Consider the following 17175-nt stretch of genomic DNA (forward strand, 5'->3'; position numbering starts at 1 on the left):
AAACAATCAAACCCTTTTAAACTTTCCTTTATTTCAATAGCTTCCACCTGTCTCTTTACATGGCTCATTGCATCTAGCTTACAAGTGTATGCTGTATTTTCGTGGACATCGGCAATATTACATACCTAATGTGCTTCAACAAGTCATATCTTTTTTATTTGTTGGTCAATTTTTAAAAGAATTATATTGATGGAAAGAGAATAGAATAAGCATTCCAATGATAATTTATTTTTCTTTTATGCGTTCAATATTTCCATGCTCCAAGTTAAAAATGAAAAAAAAAAACGGTAAAAAATGACAACAAAAAGGGAAACTGTTTTTTCAATGTTTACATTTTATACGTTACGTTTGAATACACATGCACTGGGTTAAATTTGATTGGATATGGCTGAAACTTTACAGGCTATATAAGCATAGAAGTCTATCTCTACTGGACTTTGATTTTTATGACCACAGGAAGCAAAGTTACGATCGAGCAAAGTTGATGAAGAATATTTCAAAATTGATAAGATAAATCTGCATATATCATCCATTTTCATATAGATAATAGTTTCAGAATTATTTTCATGTATAATATGTAAATATTTGATAATTATTGTGCCGAGATTTCTTTAAGATGTTATCTTTTATAGAAATTCAAATACACTTACAGAAAAACAACTCGCTAAGCTGACTAAAGTATTCTCTTAAAAACAGAAAACTACTAGTCATTTTTTATTCCGAGTTTGTCAATTTAAAAAAATTATTTTCAAGTTTTTCAAATTTGATTTCCAAACAATACTATTTTGTTATTTTTAACACTTTTAGTACACATGCACTAAAAACGTTAAAAATAACAAAATGTACTAAGTACATGTGTTTAACTTGTACTTAAGGTAGAATTGTGTTTTTTAGTGGTAAAAAACAAAAACAAAAAAAAAAAACAAATATATAACAAATAAAAGGTACTTGTGCACTTATGCTACCATGCTGAAATAATGATGTTATTATTTAAAAATCCATTCATAACATGGTGAAGGAAGGGCTTTTTTTGTTAACTATTCTGTACTTTCACCTAATAATTAAATACAAAAGATATTGTGAAACTTGAATTTATTTTTAACTCATTGTCAAGACCATTTTTTTGAATCTGTAAAACAAACCGTTTTTTTTTGTTTTTTTTTAACTGAGGATATCTAAAGAATAATAATAATAATTAGGCAGTTCGATACAGAATTTGATTGTGATGCATTTTGTAAATTTTCACCTTGTTTCCACCTTAACATTTTTCTTTAAAATGACTACCTTTTCAGGTTTTCGGGTATGCTGAAAACGAATATCGCATTTAAATTTTCCGCAAATAAGTAGCTTTCTGGATATTAAGCAATGTCATTTCTTATGTTATTGCTGGTGGCTATCTTAGTATGCACATAGTTTCTCGAGGTTACGTTTGCACGCTCGCATGCACTATTTTACATAAGAGTACCAAGTTTCATGAGAATAGCTTGGAAAATAAATAAATGGTGGTGAAATTACCGAATTTCTTGAAATGTTGAGGTCCGTAATTTAGCCCACTTGTTCTAAAGAAAAATGTCTATGGAAAAGCATAAATTTTGGCACTTAAAATTCTCATAACTTTTGAACTACTGATGGTATTTGTATAATTCAAACGGTTTTAAGCATCTTTTACATAGCTCTTTTCGTGTAAGTTGAAAAAAAAAAATAACAATTATCTAAAATAAAACATCAACTTGTAATGCTAATATAATACTTGAACAATACTATACCTAAACCTTTATAATCAGTTAATCAAAAAATGAAAGAAGTTCATTAATAAACTAAAAATGAAACCATGTAAAGTAATAAAATAATTAAACGTCTTTAATTAAATGTTAATAAAATAATTAAAAAAAAATAATAATAATAATAAATCATATATTGATTCCTTATTGTAAAAATTACACAATTTCCGGATATATAAAAACCATAGTTTTTATTATCATTTTCATATGGAAATATACTTAATTAAAATTTAAACAAGCAGCACGTGCGTGGTCCCCCTCTGGTGCTGCATGTGAGATGAAAATAGTGAAGAAATGATGAATGCGAGAAGTGTGAAGGGCCAATGTTGCCTTCACAATTTCAGAAAAATCTAATGGATGGGGCAAAAGTAATGGGGTAAAAAGTGACAGTTTTTGCAATTTGGGGGCATTTGTGACCTCTTTTGAACTCTTGGGAATGCCGAATTCCAGTGAAAATGGACAAACGGTGCAATTTCACGCCTTAAGACATGTATATTTGAATTCAACACGATGAGAAACCACTATATAGACATACATATCAAGTTTTTGAGTAATATGAAAATGATCTCCAAAAAGGCATGGTTTTTAGCCCTAAGAGGTCCCAGAGGGATGCGAACCAGAATTTTGCCAGGGTCACCCATACACTGATTTTATATTAAGAACAATAACCTCCACATTTTGGCCAAGTCTCAGGAAAATCTAATAGATGGCTCAAACACTATGAGGCAAAAAGTGTCATTTTTTACCATTTTGGAGCATTTTTGACCTCCTGTGGACGCTGAATCTCAATGTAAATAGATAACGGTACAGTTTCAGGCCTTAACACATGTATATTTGAGTTGACCACCATTAAAAAAACACTATATAGTCAGACATATCAAGTTTTTGTTGAGAAATATGAAAAGAGAGCCATAAAAAGAGGCGTTTTTAGCACTGAAAGGATGCAAACCAGAATTTTGCCACGGTCACCCTTACTGAATTTATATTAAGAATAATGACCTTCACATTTTGGCCAAGTTTAAAAAAAAATCTAATGGATGGATCAAAAGTTATGGGCCAAAGCGTGTCATTTTTGGCCATTTGGAGGCATTTTTGACCTTTTTTGAGACCCTGGAGATGCAAGGGAAATTTTTCCAAAAAGATTTTTTTACTGTGCACATCTATTAAATAAAACAATTTGTGGCAAAATTTTAGGAAAAACTAATAGCAATCATCCGGACTAACGGACGCACAGAAGCCACTGAAAACATAGGTCCCTCTCTGATAAACCAGGGACCAAAAATAGTGCTGAATGAAATACGTCGTAAAAATTGTCAAACCAGTTTAAAAAATTTTTTTTTTTTACTATCAGTTTTGTGTACGTTACGTGCATTAATATTTTTCATTTGCATTCTTTTTTTTATTATTATTAAAAAAAAAAAATTGTGTATTCGTTTTTGTTAAAGTTTGTTAATTAACGTGTTTCATTTTCGTAAACTACTTCGACAATTTCCAATATGAACCGTTTAGCGTCCCAAATTATTTATTGTGAAATATGCATTTTATTTTTAGAAATTAGGAGTTATCTTCCTCAGATTTATCCGCCTTTAGCACAACAGCGCCATTATCTTGGAAATACTAAGGGAGATAAGAATATTAAGAGTTACTCCCCTTTGATTACTTTTGAGGTCATATTTGTAGCGAATTTAACCAAAAATGCAAATATTAACGCAAAAGGTAGCATTTAAAAGTAGTTTTTAATAAACTTCTCCAATTTAAGCACATTAGCTACAAAACTTTAATTTTTTTTGTAAAAATTGCACTTTCAGGCCGCCATTGAATTGCATGTTGTAAAGAGTTTAAATAGCTTTATTATTCATGTCTTTATGTCTATATTAATAAAATCATGTGCACTTGCACTTTCATATCTGTGTTTCTCGCCCCTACATAACTTACATTTTTTTTTTACTATTAATCGATTGTTCAATGAAATAAAAAATAAAATTCAAAAAGGTCCTTTTTTAGAAAACAATTACAAAATAAAATCAAACGCAAAACACTGATTCATTTGCAAACAAGTCAGCCATTTATAGCCGAAAAAATATCTTCCTTTGTGACCCTTCAAAATTTGAAAGCTTTTCAACTGTCAAGATTAGTCATTTCTGGCTAGAAAATGCTCAGCAAATCCTCTTTTAATTAAACTGAAAATTTAAGAATTTGTTTTTTCTTTTACATCCAATAATTTTGTAGAGATTAAAACAAATCACATTAACGATTGATTTAATAACTTATAGGCATCGGCAAAAATGGCTGAAAAATCAAACTGTTGTTGTTTTTTAAAACGAAATTCCATTTATTAAAATCCATTATTTCTAAGTAACTTTTTTTTTCCAGAAAGATAAAACCCTGAATTTTATCATATAGAAAACAGAATAATGTAAAACTTTTTCTACTATTTTTAATTAAATTTTAAATGTTAAATTTTCCCAAAAAGTTAACAATTGACATTTTTTGTCTTGCACAAAAAACATACATAGATATTTAAAAAAAAAAAGGTTTTTGAAATAATTAATTCATTTATTTGTTGTCTAACTAAGATTTAGGATGATTTTCTAAGAGAATATGCAAAAATATTATAATATAAGTACCTGGATTTCAAATAATTCCACTTATTCATATAGGCAACCAGTTACTTCGCGTAGATCTAGAGTCTAGATCGACAATGTTTACGTTTGCATTTGATAAAAAGCAAACTATGGAAGACCAAACAGGCCAAAAAAAAACTTATTTTTCAGTGACGAAAATTTCAATGTATTATTAACGCTGAGGCTGGCCAGTACCAGATGGGTGATCATTTGTATGAGTTTGGTTTTTAATGTGTATGTGTGTGGGGGCCAAGCTCCCCAAAATGGGAGGGGGGGGCAATTTAAAGCAGAATAAAAAAAAATTATTTCAGCGCGTTTGGTCCACCGTAGTCGAAAGGCGGCAAACGTTTTCAAACGGGATCAAAAAAATGATGCTATTTTTAACACAAAGGGCACAATATTTATCGAATTTTTTTTTTTTGTATCGATTCTTTAAAGCATGCCCTGTTTAATAATGGACATGCATTATTCGGCTCGCTAAAAAAAAATTGTTAATTTATTTATCAAAGATTTTAAAATGGCTTTTTTCGTATAAATATTAAAATTTTTTTTTTTGTTTTGCTTAACTTAAATTAATTATTTTACTTAACATATTCACCGAATTTCACACTACAAAATTCAAAAGCGGAATAATTAAACACAATCAAAGTTCTGATATTCAGACGTCAAAATAAGGTATGCAAACAATTTTTTTTTTTTTTAATCTATAATTCTGTCCCTTACAACAACACAATATGTTGTGTTCAGTTTCAGATGATTATTTTAAGCATATTTGTACCCCCTCAAAACAAGGGGGGGGTTGTAAGCAAAAAAAAAATATATATATAAATATCGTTTATGAAAAATAAGTACACTGTTATAAAGTTCATTCTTCTCTTAATAATCACTGAAAATTTCGTATTGATCGGATAATTACCTGATTTTTGGTAGATTTTTAAAAAGACGGTCCATCAAAAAGTACTTACCTTGAACGTATAGATGAGAAAATTGACCATATTCTATCTTCTCATCCCTCTGCCAATATCCACATCTGTGGAGATTTCAATGTTCACAATACTGAATGGATAGTCCACTCAAACCAAACAGATGACGAAGAGAGGGTTTATTATCATTTCTCCCCTTGTTTATGATTTAACACAGATTGTCAACAAATCCACTTGCATAGCGGATGCTAACAGACAATTTACAAGTTTTCTAGGTCTTTTACTAACAACATGTCCTAAACTGTACTCATCCTCCGCTATGTCTCCACTGGGATCATCAGATCACTTGGTTGTTTAAATTAAGATAAAATAAAAGTTTAACAAGACCTCAGATGTCCCTATCCATCAAAGAGTGTATCAATACTCAATTGTTGACTGGGAAAACTTCTGGATGTTCATATTTCAAATACCCCTGCATTTCATGTTTGAAAAGAACGCGTCTTTTATAGCATCTTTTTTTTTTTTTTTTTTTTTTTTTTTTTTATATATTACATTTTCAGTCCAAACAAGGCAAATTGCTACTTTGGTGTAGGGGGCTACTATCAGGGACAACAACTACTGGGGTACTATGTAGAGATTTGGGCAGCAAGATGTCGGTTCACGTTACACTTGAACTTCTGCACGTCAGTACTGTTGGGGAAGCAGGGATCTAGAATGGAATTCCAAAGTCTAGTGGTTCTGGGGAAGAAACTATTGGAGTAGAAAGATCTTTTACATCTAGGAATCTCTACAGTGTGGGGGTGGGATTTAGCAGTCTGTCGGGTCCGTCGAGGGGGCACAAGTGATTGCAGTTCGTCAGAGCATTCACCACTAAAATACTTATAGAACAGGCGCAGGGATGCAACATTTCGTCGATGGGACAGAGGCTGAAGTTAAGAGGACAATTCAGGACATATAATTGCGACTCTCTTTTGAACCTTGTAAAGGAGCGAGAGACTAGTAGCAGAAGCACCAGCCCAAATGTGACAGCAATACTCCATACATGGGCGAATGGTGGCCTTATAGAGGTACAGGATACTTTTGGGTGTTAGTAGTTGTCTAGCACGGTAGAGAGAGCCCACCTTTCTTGCAGCGGCCCTGGCAATGCCTTCAATGTAATTGTTCCAACTCGTGTTTCCTGTGAACGTTAGGCCAAGGAGTTTGAAAGATGTACTCTCAGATAAAGAGTCATTGGCCATTGCTATAGGTGGTAGAGAGGGTTTCTTGTAATTATTGAATGAAACTAGTTCAGTCTTGGCAGCATTGAATGTGACCAACCATTTTTGTCCCCATTCCACTACAGATTGGAGGTCTTCCTCTAATGTTTCTGCCATTTCTTTAGAAATGTGTTCATTCGTCTTCCTGTCGTGCCTGTTATAGAGTGTAGTGTCATCAGCATATATACCCATCTCAGAGCCATCTTATTGGTTAACGATCAGTATAGACAGTGATATACACTCCAAGAAATTCTAACAGAAACCAAACTGCCAACTGGGGTTCAGCCTTGAATGTGCTGCCACTACACATAGAAATCACTATTTCAATTTCTTTCAACAAAGTTCTGAAACTAAAGCTACCTGCAATCACTGCAAAAGGGCTATAGAAAATGCGAGGGAGTTATATGCCCAGTCTGTAAAGTATAAAGTAACTGAGCTGAGATTTGGTTCTTAAGAGTTTTGGTGAATAAAAAAACAAGGATCTGAACAAATGCGTGTATATCCCAACCATTATGGACCTGAGGTGATTTCGTCACCATCTAATGAGGCTAAACTCTTTGCTAAGAACTTTGTTAAACTTATCAAGAATCTTAATTTCAGTAAAGCAACTCTGACAACATTCCAATCAAATAGCTGCAACTAGAACTAGTTTCTTAACATTCTTGTGAAAGCTGTTCAAATATTAAAGGAGAAATGCTTCTTAACATTCTTGTGAAAGCTGTTCAAATATTAAAGGAGAAATGCTTCTTAACACCTTGGAAAACTTTTCAGTCTGCTAAGTATTTAAAAATGGATCTTCCACATCTCTAGTTCTAGGAGGTCCACCATCGCAGGCTTTGCCTCCTCTTTTTAAGAAGGGGTTAGTTTATTGCTAATCGCCTGAGACACTTCTATGGGGAATGCCAACAGGGCTGGCCAAGCTCCTGAGATGTGCCAACTTTTAAATCCCACTTTCCCACCCTTGTGTCACATCTATTAGTGTAGGGAAGAAATAAATATGTTCTACTTCAACGTTTGATTGCCTTTTGGCCAAGATCAAAGTGTAGTATCTGTTCTTCAGATGCGGCACTTCAATTTCTCGTTCTCTTTCAGTGGAGGAGAAATCCTTCACGACTGAGACAATTTTTATTTTTGTACCTTTTCTCCACGTTAAAAAACGACCCTGGTGTCTAACTCTGTCCCGTGGGGAGGCATTGTAAATAGGTACTTCAACGTTGATTTTTCTCATTCATTATTTAACAATTATTCATTCTTCTGACATTATTGAATGAGCTGCATTATTAACTTTGCACATGATCTCTTTCATTGATATTCGAAAACTATCTTTCATCTTATATTTCAGTAAAGTCTGTGAGTTTCTTCAGGAGGAAGGGCGGAATTAATAGAAGTTTTAATTTTTTTTTTTTTTTTAAACATATCATTCCACTCTCCACAATGGAATTTTTTTATACCGTGCTTGAAGGCTACTCACACCTGAGAGTATCTTGCCTCTCTGCAAGGCTATAGTTCGCCCATGCATAGAGTATTATTGGTGCATCTGCCACTAATTTATCGCTTCTTGACGGGGTTAAAAAAAGAGTCACCAACCTAACAGGTCCTGAACTATCAACAAAACTCGAACCTCTGTCCCATCGACGAAACGTGGCATCCTTGTGCCTGTTTTATATTTCAATAACAAGTCGTCGAGGGGGTAATAGTGCTTGGAGCCCAACAAACCTGACAAGCAGCAAAATTCCGCCCTACACTGTAGAGATCCCTAGATGCCGTAAAGCCTTCTACTTGAATAGTTTTTTTTCTCAGTTTTTTTCCTCCCAAGCCCCTGCTTCCTTTATTGTACTGACATGCAGAAATTCAAGTGTAATGTGAACAGACATCTTGTTTTCCAACTCCATAAATAGTATCCCTGCAAATCTGGTTCGAAATAGTAGCCCCTCATGACTGTGGCCCTGTGCCTTGTTTGGGGTGAAATGTCAATAAAATAAAAATAAAAATTTTTTTTTTTTTTTGTAAATAAGATTTTTTTTTTAAAAAGAAATTGAGGATAAGCTAAGTAGAACTAACCCATGGAGTTAATGTGGTATTTTGGTGACAGTTTTTAGCATAGGGTAAGAACTGACAAAATATATAACCACCAACCCTCTCCTTCCTTACAAAATGATTAGCTCTTCATGCCTTAAGCAAATGATGGATTTTTGTAGTATTTGTTAAAAATAAATATTGTAATAATTGTATTTCATTTTTGTCTAAATGAAATATTTAATTCTGTTTAGCCAATTATTTATAGCAAAGAGTATAAAAATAGCAAAGAGTATAAAAGAAAATAATATCGGTCCTTGTTCTTAAAAAAAAAATGTAAAAAACATTCCAGGCAATGCCAGGTAGTTAGAGATAATTGCAAAAACATTTTTTTGATAGACAAGCATTGGCAAAAATATGTCCTTTCGAGAAAAGGAATTAATATTGACTTTTATTTTTGTTCATCCATAACATAGCATATTGCCACTAAAGTCTAAGAAGTTAGTGATAGGAGCCAGATTGAATGGCAGAGAAGGAGGAGGAGGAGGGAGTGACAAGATGATAGTACTTATGCAGAATAGGGACCATGTTATCATTGGTATAATCTGGGCAGGTTACATAAAATACCGCAATGTGGCAAAACATTTCGCAAATGAAATCACAGCAGCAGACAATTGGCAAATGGTGTCTTTTTATTAAATTCTTTTTCGGCATCTTTTATTCATTAGATTGTTAAGTAAAAATACAAAATAGTTGGGGGGGGGCTCCCCATATTAAGAATGGCTTTCTAAATAATGCTATTATTTTAGCACAGTCCATAAGTTGCACAAGTTCCTTCTTTTTTTTTTAAATTACCATATGATGACTATTTGCTCATAATTGTATTATTTTTCATTAATTTTTGACTGCTATTTTATTAAACATTGATCATCATATTCAGTAAAAAAAAAAAAAAAAAAAAAGAGCTCTCGGTTGGTTTGAATAAAAAGCAGGGCAATGTTGGCAACTAATTTGGCTGCCTCATACCCAGCATTACAATCTTCAAAGGAAGAAAATTAAAAAAGAAAAATAATAGAAAAGAAAACATAGTTTTTGTTCGGCACCTTCTTAAAAATTGGTCAGCGTTTCTTTTTATTTTTTTTTTTTTGCAAAGAAAGTTTTCATTTTGCACTTTCCAAAGTGTACATAGCCTGTCTGGACTATCCCAACAATAACACAGTCCCTATTTAACATAAATAGCTAAGATTTTGTCTGTTGTATTCTCGGATCATCTATAAATGCATTTTGTCATTTTTTTGTTCATTTTGCAAACGCAACAAAACTCCAGGAGAACAATTCTCAAAGATGTAAATAATGATGTTTCAAGTCTCGTACAGATATTTACCTGGGATTTACTTCGATATGGTAGTTACTGGAAATGGTCATTATGTCGAGTTTTTTCTTGGAAGGAGTAACAAATGAGAACATCCGATTGGACAATTTATCCACACTGTTGCCGTAGAGTTCCCGGAGAAGGGCCATTACCCTGGTCTTCTTTCCAGCTCCAGATGGTCCATATACAAGCAAATGAGGAAAATCACCACGATTGACCTATGTCCGCATTGGAAAAAAAAAAAAATAATAATAATTTACAAAATCAAGAGAAAATGGAAAGCAAACCCAAATATTTATACTGAAAACATTTTGTAAAGGGAGCAGGAGGGGATGGTTATTAGCATAGAACAGAGCAATGTAAAACCCGTCTGACTTCACTTTTTACAGAAATCGCTCCAGACAAGGTATGAAGCTACTTGATACAAGGAACTAACAAAAATGAAGGATGATTATTGCAAAGACAGGAAATACTTATTGTGACGTGACCATCCCAGGGTGCGATTGGGTTCCCCACTAGGGGGAGGCTTATACTCCTGAAACATTGGAGAATGCTTGGCAGATATGATTGTTTTATTCGTTAAGTATTGTTTTGTGGCCGGGCGATAGCAACCAACCTTGCTGAGAGAAAGATTTAATTTATAAATTCCATTATTTTATGAAAGCGACAAGTTAATGTCACCTTGAGAGTCATAATAAAAACATCATTTTGTTTCCGATGCCAATGAGTGATGACTTAGGGTTGTTTGCCCTTTGAGTGTAGTTACCAGACCAACGAGGTTACGGGCTTAACCTTTCGATCGTGATAACAACGCCTGCAACCCACAGGTGCAACCCTGAGGCGACATAACTAGTTGCAACTGGGCCAGGAAGTGACCTTGGCCCACCCCGTCACCTGACTTATGAACAGGTCCCCGCACAGAAACCGGAGAATTGAGCTGAGACTTTGAGAGAATCAAACACAATTGAAGGGTTGTAACCCCCCCTCCTCTTCCCGCATCCTTCTATCGCCATACTGAGAAAGAGAAATTAATCTATTATTTTTTGGGCTCAGTGGAATCTTAAAATCAACACTGAACTTCATACAATTGTATATAAGTATATATATTGTATATCTTATCTTGAATTAACCAGTAGAATAGAGAATCGAGTTTGTCTTTCTTTTGTGTGCATGAGATTGATTCCCTTCCAGCATGACGGATCGAGGAAGCAGCGGCATATCAACCCAATCGTGAAATTAATACCAACCAAATCGTTTGACAGGTCCTGCTACACTAAGATACCTTGCAAAAGATCCCCTGCGAAAGAGGAGCACGGATCACATTTGGTGACCTGCTACAGGGATAGTTTCACATGTGGGGCTGTTTAACCAGGATAACTGCACATATTGCTATTTATTAAAATTCACGCCTGTCATTCCACCCTTCACTCTACCAATAACCATTTGGAATCAGAGCAATTCTATAAAAATAGAAAATTGCTTAGTTTTGAATAATTGATATTACTCATGCAGGGTAAATAGTGGCTTTCTAGAGATACAGGATACTTTCCGGTTTGAACAATTTTCTAGCACGGTAGAGAGAGAATGAGCCTATGTCCTCAGGAGCACTCTTGGCAATGTCTTCAATGTATTTGTTCCAATTCAAGTTGCCTGTGAACATTAAGTTCGCAATCGGTGGTTGAGAAGATGTTTTGTAATTATTAAAGGAAAGAAGTTCAGTCTTAGCAGCATTGAATGTTACCAGCCATTTACATCCCCATTCAATTTTCTACAGTTTCAGCAATAGCTTTCAGTATGTATACATTTATTTTCCCCCCTCAATTTTGTTATAGAGCGTGTTGTCATCAGCAAATATACTCTTTTTGCTGAGAATTTTTTTACGGACATCATTTATAAATAAAATAAGATACGAGAATTTTGTTCTGATAGAAAAGGTTCTTTGAAGGTTGGTGAAGTCTTAGCAATAGCAGATTTTTCTGAGAATTATTTATTTTTGCAAGATGCAGCTCAAGGATTCCACTGGAATAATGATCAAGCTACATTGCATCCATTCATCTGCTACTATAGAAATAGAATTGACCTTGAGCATATTAATTTTGTAATAATATCTGATTGTCTCAAGCATGACGCAGTAGCTGTCTATTTGTTTCAAAGAAAGTTTATAGAAAAATTAAAACAAATTCTTGGTTTTCACGTCCGACGACAATATAACGAACAAATCATGATGCCAAGACAGTTGTATTTTTATGCAAGAAAAAATATTTCTGGAATACATTTCTTATATTCCTCAACAGTAGAATGGACGAAGGAAGCAAATCTTAGAAGACAGATTTAACAATTATAGTTTAGTAGAGTTTAGAATTTCTCCAGACACTGGTCTCGAACCTGCATGGTCTTGAGAAGTGAAAACTGCTGGGTCCTTTAGCCACACACCTCAGAACTTTCTTTAGATTGCTACTTTTTCTCCTGACACCGTTTTTCTGCTTTGAGCAAAAGCACAGCTGCTTATTTGTCCGAGTTTGGTCTTTTATCTCTCTGAAGTCTCAGGAATTCTCATGGTAAGTCTCACCTTCTTTCCAATAAAACCAACCACGCCCACTTCTTCCTCTCCCAGCCGCCCATGTATCGACCTTCTGTCTTTTAGAGGTGAGTGCATAAGAAGAATTACTACAACAAGAAGTCTTTCTCAACTGGGAGGGAGGTGTAGGCAAAATCCTCATTATTCAGATTCAAGAGCAGCCCAGGATTCTCATCAAGCCGCAAAAACATGTTGAGAGATACAACCCCTAACTCAGTCTCTGCTGATTCTTGATAAGTTAGAGGGCAGTTGTTAAGAGCCTGATGTATATCAGATACAATGGTTAGTAAGGTGAAATAATCCATCTCACCTCTTCCAACCATCTTGTAAAGACAATTCTTGATTGTCTGACTACTCCTCTTCCAGACACTTTCAAACCAGAAAGAGAAACGTGGAACGAAACAGAACTTGATCAAATAGGAGCAAAATTTCTGTTGGTAATCATGCATTGTCGCAATAAATAGTGGTCAGAATGTCATACAGGTTCCTAAACCGCACCAATACCTGCAGAAAGGCCAACATGCTCATGTCCGGTACCACTGCAAAACGTACAGTTCTAACGCTAAGACAAGTGAAGATGAGCAGGTACCTGTTCATCATTCATCTCCTTATCACCCTTCCTACTTGAAAGGTGACTCATGAAATCCACTCTCGTATGTTTAAAGGGAACAGCCGGTTAGATATGATAAGCAGGCAAGTTGGCCACATTGGAAGGCAAGATCTGTCTGGCATTGTATTTCTGACACAACACATGAAGCCAAGACAGTCTTCACCATCTGTTTGCCTTTGAATATCCAGTAACCATGACTGTCTTAATTCAACCAAAGTGGATGCAATTCCTAAGTGTTGGCACCTAATGTTCATTCATTATTATAAGATTGGTCACTGGGAGATGTTTTGCTAACAGAACCGAGTGTTTAACCTCCATACTAAAGTGGTGAAATTTACCAAATCTTGCCACCTGACCTGATTAATCCTTCCCTGTCGATGAACAAGCTGGAAAGTCTTGTCCGAAGGATCTAGCAGGAAATCCAGTTCCTCAGCATATACTTGGCATTGCATTGCCTTCATGAGTAGAATAGATACCAGCTTTTCACTGTCAACCTCCAACTGACACAATTGATAAACTTGGGGACCACGGACGTCACTTTCAAGAACCATGTAAAGGAAGAGAACTGTAGAAGATTCCTTTCCATGGAAGATAGCAGCATTCTAAGAATAACGGGCTATACTTTGGCTGTGTTGGCTGAAGCAAGACAACTCCTGTGTAGCCCATGGAGTGATGCCATTACTCAACCAACCCGGACCATAGCATAAGAATTGGAAGAGATTTTTGAACCCTTCCAAACTTATCCTTCTTGTGATCAAGTCAGCAGCGTTCTCAGCTGTTGGAACATACCGAAATGAGAATGACAAGCCAAGTGTGAATCCCAGCTCAACACTCATCCACTGGACGTCCTTCAGCCTATTCCGGGCAAACAGGTTCTTGCTCACAATGGTCCCAGAGTCCACTTGCAAATCTGTGGCCACATGAATCTGAGAAGGAGTGAATACTCCAAAGTTAAAATAGTGGGCAAACATCAAAGAGCCAATAACACAGCCATGAGTTCCAGAGTGAGAAGCATTTTCCTTTTCAAGGGAATCACCCTAACCTTTGGAAATACCATACAAGATCTGCAATTTTGCACCACATATGCAGCAAATCCATATGCTTTTGGAAATACATCGCAGAAGAGAAAGAGTTTGCCTGCTTCATTCTCATCGAATACAGAAAAGAAAATGGTCTCCAATTCGAAAAGGTTAAAAGAAAGTTTCATCCATGGGGCAAGGACTTTGGTAAAACCGGTTCATCCGCTTCAAATCCTTTCTCACAAAACTTGCTTCACAAAATACGGTCCAGTAATGAAACCAGGAGGCTCAACGATAAGGGGTCATAGACTCTAGCTATCTCCTTGAGAATCTGTTTCTTTGTAAAAGCACAAGGATTACATTTAACAGGAGCCACAGGAGGGGGTGAAAGGCGGGCGGTTGTGGCGGCATATTTTTGTGTTATTTACTTTGTTATACATTTTTGTGTATTGTAAACACTTGTTTATATTTGAGGTTCACATAATGGCCGCTAGACGCTTTTGAAGAACAGGGTTCGATAAGTCGTCTCTGTTACTAATATGTCACTGACATGCAGAAGTGCCAGAATTTCTGTAAAATGTTAAACGAGTATTGTACTCTGTAAATGTCGGAACGTTACTTACGGAAAAATGGTCAATTAAACTGCAGAAGCATCCGTTAAACTACACACCCGCCTCCAATGTAGTGTTAACGAAGGCAGTGAAATAGCGAAAAATAGTCCCAAGGTGCAGGGGTTAATACCATGCAAACGGTAAATTTGCGACGGGTTTGATTCGATGTCAGCGACCTCGAATACCTCTAAAATATTGAGAAAACTTGAAGCACTTACCTGCGACTCTCAGGAAGAGTGGCAGCAGAAATCTTTTGTGTGGGTGATGACTCTTTTTATATTGGTAGTTGTTATGTTTAACTTATTTGATTGGCTAACTGGATTATAAGAAGGATAGAGTGAACTGAATTTTGGTGGTGATGTTCAGTTTGGGATTGGAGTTGAAGGAAACTGAATCATCATTACCCTTATTACCAGACCGACAAGGTTCTACAATTTTTACCTAGTCACAAGTCGCAACAAACCATTGTTGCAAAATCCTTGTTAACCTATACCTTTCAGTGGAGAAATTCCCCACAAAAAAAAAAAAAGGGTGCTAATGCACTTACTGATCCGCGCAATTTTTTAAATCGTATTTCTAAGTTTAATTAAAGTTTTTTTTTAATTCAATTGTAAGGTTAAAGTACAGAATAGGTACAAACACCCTCTCCTCCCCATGTTAAAAATGGCTTTTTAAATAATAACGGTATCATTTCAACACGGATCAATAAGTGCATAAGTACCAAAAAACAAATTAGAGTGGTCGGTGTTTGTTCTGCTGTAGCATAAGCTAATGTTTACCTGCTGTTTTAATCCCTTTTTCATTTTGTCCTTTGTTAACCACTTTTTCGTTTAAAGTACCCCTTCCTCGTCCCCGGAAACAGGCAATAAGAAATGAAATTTAAAATGGCGCCCAACTCTCTCTCTCTCTTTGACACGGTAAGTTTGGGAAAAGGAGTTAAAAATAAAAAAGTAGACAAAATACTGTTAAAAACCCAACGAAATATGTCAGCCTATGTCACGGTAACATATTGAGCGAGTTTCTAACAGTATTTTTTATTTTTAACTCCTTTTCCCAAACTTACCGTGTTAAAGAGAGAGTCAGGCGCCATCTTGAATTTTCCAATACATCGGTAAACACTGTATGTTTTTCGAGCTGAATAAACATGTTACATTGAATAAAAACACGAAAAATTTATCCATGTGGTGATGCCTTTGTAAAAAAAAAAAAAAAAAAAAAAAAAGTAACTTATCTTGCCTTTGATAACATTTATGTAATATTTGTTTTTTGACAACTTTTTCGAATCTATGTGTACAGTTATACAAACCCGAAAACTTTATTACATAACGAGTACTTATATAATTTTTTTTCAATATTTTCATTTTTTAATGTACTGAGTAAACTGCATAAGTACCAAATTCTGTTTACATTATTAATTGAATGTACAGAATAATTATCGTCCCGTCTCGTCCCTTTCAGTTCAGCAACTTCAGCACGGTTTGTTAACAGAAAAAAAAATATATAAGGGGGGGGGTGATTCTCGTGCAGGTCCGCCAACTAATTTTTCAGATAAAATTATCAAATATGGAAACTTTATGATTCAAAGTTAAATAAAATAAAATCTATAAAAAGAGCCGACACCTGCACGGACGATTTCCTGAATGTAAATTGAGGCGTTTAAAAACGAAATCTGAAAAATAAATAAAAATTAAATGATTTCTTTAAACACGAACCAGTTTCTTAAGAAGACTCGCTTGGTCCTTGTGATAATCCAATTTACTGAGCGAGGTAGGTCGATATTTATCAACCCACAAACTCATCTTGTCAGCTCCTATAGACGGTCGCAAAAATGAAACAATAACACGCGGGATAGATTTACCGCCACTTTAGAGAGCGGCTAAAAGAAAGTCATTTAGAGTTATGTCCCTTGGATATAATTCGGAAATACCAGCATTTTCACCTCTCTCGTTCTGACTACTTGTCATTATCAGAGATGAGGTTCGAATTTAGATAATAATAACGCATATAAAAAACGACACAAGTGGATAAATAGGGGGGGGGGAAATGACCCATGGGGAAAATAGAGATGAAAATTTCTCAATGAATTTATTAAAATGGTGCCAATGAGAAAGGAAACGATTGTCTAGGGGAGATAACTAGCATTGACTAAGTAAAAATACGCATATTTTCCAAGAGATAATTTAAGAAAAAATAATCCATCGAACAATGAAACAATATTAAGTAAAAAAAAAACCATTTTTTTTTTAAACTCGTCTCCATAAAAGCCGAATGAAATTAGTCCTGAAAATTACCAAAGCAGATTACAAAAAGGAAATCAGTTAAAAGAATAAATTGAAAAATAAATTAGCGATTATAATTATTAGGAATTTAAGGGTTTCTTGTACA

General features: G+C 34.9%; 1 protein-coding gene across 1 annotated transcript in view; it reads right to left on the bottom strand.

Annotated features, from left to right (window-relative positions):
- The window catches only part of LOC145293946 (replication factor C subunit 3-like), a 43043-nt gene extending 26375 nt beyond the window's left edge, over positions 1–16668 (bottom strand). Inside the window, exons 1-2 of the mRNA XM_080140808.1 lie at positions 16503–16668; positions 9985–10190 (exon numbers count right to left, since the gene is read on the bottom strand). Of these exons, the coding sequence (XP_079996934.1) occupies positions 9985–10190; positions 16503–16589 (293 nt within the window). The 5' untranslated portion in view covers positions 16590–16668. The remainder of the gene's footprint in view (positions 1–9984; positions 10191–16502) is intronic.
- Positions 16669–17175: the final 507 nt, after the last annotated feature.

This window comes from Euprymna scolopes, chromosome 15 (assembly GCF_053919585.1).
Source record: "Euprymna scolopes isolate OS-2025 chromosome 15, ASM5391958v1, whole genome shotgun sequence".
Classification (NCBI taxonomy): domain Eukaryota; kingdom Metazoa; phylum Mollusca; class Cephalopoda; order Sepiida; family Sepiolidae; genus Euprymna; species Euprymna scolopes.